Source organism: Curcuma longa, unplaced genomic scaffold (genome assembly GCF_044706935.1).
Source record: "Curcuma longa cultivar G26 ecotype Majalengka, Jawa Barat unplaced genomic scaffold, ITB_CL_G26_1.1 contig_856, whole genome shotgun sequence".
NCBI classification, from domain to species: domain Eukaryota; kingdom Viridiplantae; phylum Streptophyta; class Magnoliopsida; order Zingiberales; family Zingiberaceae; genus Curcuma; species Curcuma longa.
In genome coordinates this window covers 1-1,633 of record NW_027435249.1, presented here as the reverse complement: position 1 = coordinate 1,633, position 1,633 = coordinate 1, and the positions used below count along the sequence as shown (strand labels likewise).

Below are 1,633 nucleotides of genomic sequence, written 5' to 3'. Positions count from 1 at the left end.
CTTCTTTTGTTGAATGTAATCATCCTGTCGTGCACATTCAATACAAAGACGCACTTAAAAATAATATGTCATTCAACTAATGTTGCTGGTTTCTATGTAGTACTATTTTTCTTACAATTTTTTGGACTGTTTTTGAGAGTTCCTCTCCTTCGAAGTCCCCTTTTTTGTTGATTCTGCCTTTCTTCCACATTATAGCTCTGTTAATGTCAGCATCATCACATAATTCAGTAGCCTGCAAAAAGAAAAATATACTTAGTTTTGTTTTCAGTAGCCTTCACATAATCCACATAATGTTAGCATGGACATATACTTACTATTTCCTCAGCTAAGCGTGCATATCCTTTACGTGAAAGCCGATGAGGATATCTGTTTTGTTTTCTTCTCTCTTTTTGTTGGGTACTTAGTTTCTAGTTATTTCAAACACGGGACAAAGTATGTGACAGAAATTATAATGAATCTTACAATGTAGGTAAAAAATAGTAAGTTATTTCTATCTATTGCAGATAAAACAGTAACATCTTACAATGAAGTCTTCAGACATGCGACTAATAACAAAAGAGACCCAGTCTTCTTTTGTAATACCATAGCCATTGGGTGGATCATTCAACTCCAGAGGTCGATCAAGCTTGCTTAGGATGAACGTCTGAGTGAGATGGGCTTTGTATTGACGCCACTTATTGTTTGCTGATTTCAAACAACCCTTCTTCCAACTTATGTCAACATTGTATATCAACTGAATCTCACAATAGTGAAAATACATTAAAAAGTTGAAGATATAATTGTTATGTTATAATAAGAATATGCTAAATTACTTACATTTACTGATTCCCATATCAATTCTTTAACATCCAGTGGAACCTGCTTCCAAGACTTGTAACTAATCTTTACCTTTTCTCGAACAAGCACCCCAATATAACTCTGCATTTGAACAGCAGCTTCGCCGATTGGTTGTCCCAGTGCATTGAATGCAACCTTTTTCCTAATTCCTTGAACTCTTAGCCTAGCTAGCTTATCCAACTGTGTACGACCTCTAGATGTTCTGGTCGTTTCTGTATCTGCAGAATTCATACCTGTGTTACCATCACAACTTTCTCCAGTGCCAGCAGGCAGCAGATTCAATTTTTTCTTTTCCTTTAAGGAATCAATGCTTATGCAACCCTAATCGAAGAAAAAAAAAATGTAATGGTGTAACCTGACAAGAAATTTAAAATCCTTATTCTAACCCTAATCGAAGAAAAAATATTGAAGCCGTACTTGGAACTCGGAGAACTGGAGGAGCAAGGGCCTGGAGGAGCACGGGAGGAGCACGAGGAGGTCACCGTACGCACTTGAGGAGCACGGGCCTGGAGGAGCACCGCCCTAGATGGGAGCACGGGCCTGGAGGAGCACCGGATGCGACTTCCGTTCTATCTTCGTCTTCGCCTCTTCACAGCGGCGCGAAGAGGAGCTAGAGGTGCGAAAGGCGCGGGAGAAGAGGAGAGGCACGAAAGGGGGGCCGGGAGAAGAGTAGCTACTAACTAGAGGTGCGAGAGGGGGCGGGAGAGGCACGAAAATGGGGCGCGCGAGAGAAGACGAGCTAGAGGTGCAAGCGGGAGAGGGACGAAAATCGCGGACTCTGATGAGCGTAGATCAT

At 41.5% G+C, this 1,633-nt stretch overlaps 1 protein-coding gene across 1 annotated transcript; it reads right to left on the bottom strand.

The window, feature by feature from the left end:
- Positions 1-3: 3 nt before the first annotated feature.
- LOC141819535 (uncharacterized) lies at positions 4-924 on the bottom strand (the record flags this gene model as incomplete). The annotated part of the gene is made up of 5 exons (XM_074706808.1): positions 817-924; positions 524-733; positions 315-407; positions 116-232; positions 4-24 (listed from the first exon to the last, which is right to left on the bottom strand). Coding segments are annotated over exons 1-5 (549 nt in total), but the record flags the coding sequence as incomplete, so codon positions are not given.
- Positions 925-1,633: the final 709 nt, after the last annotated feature.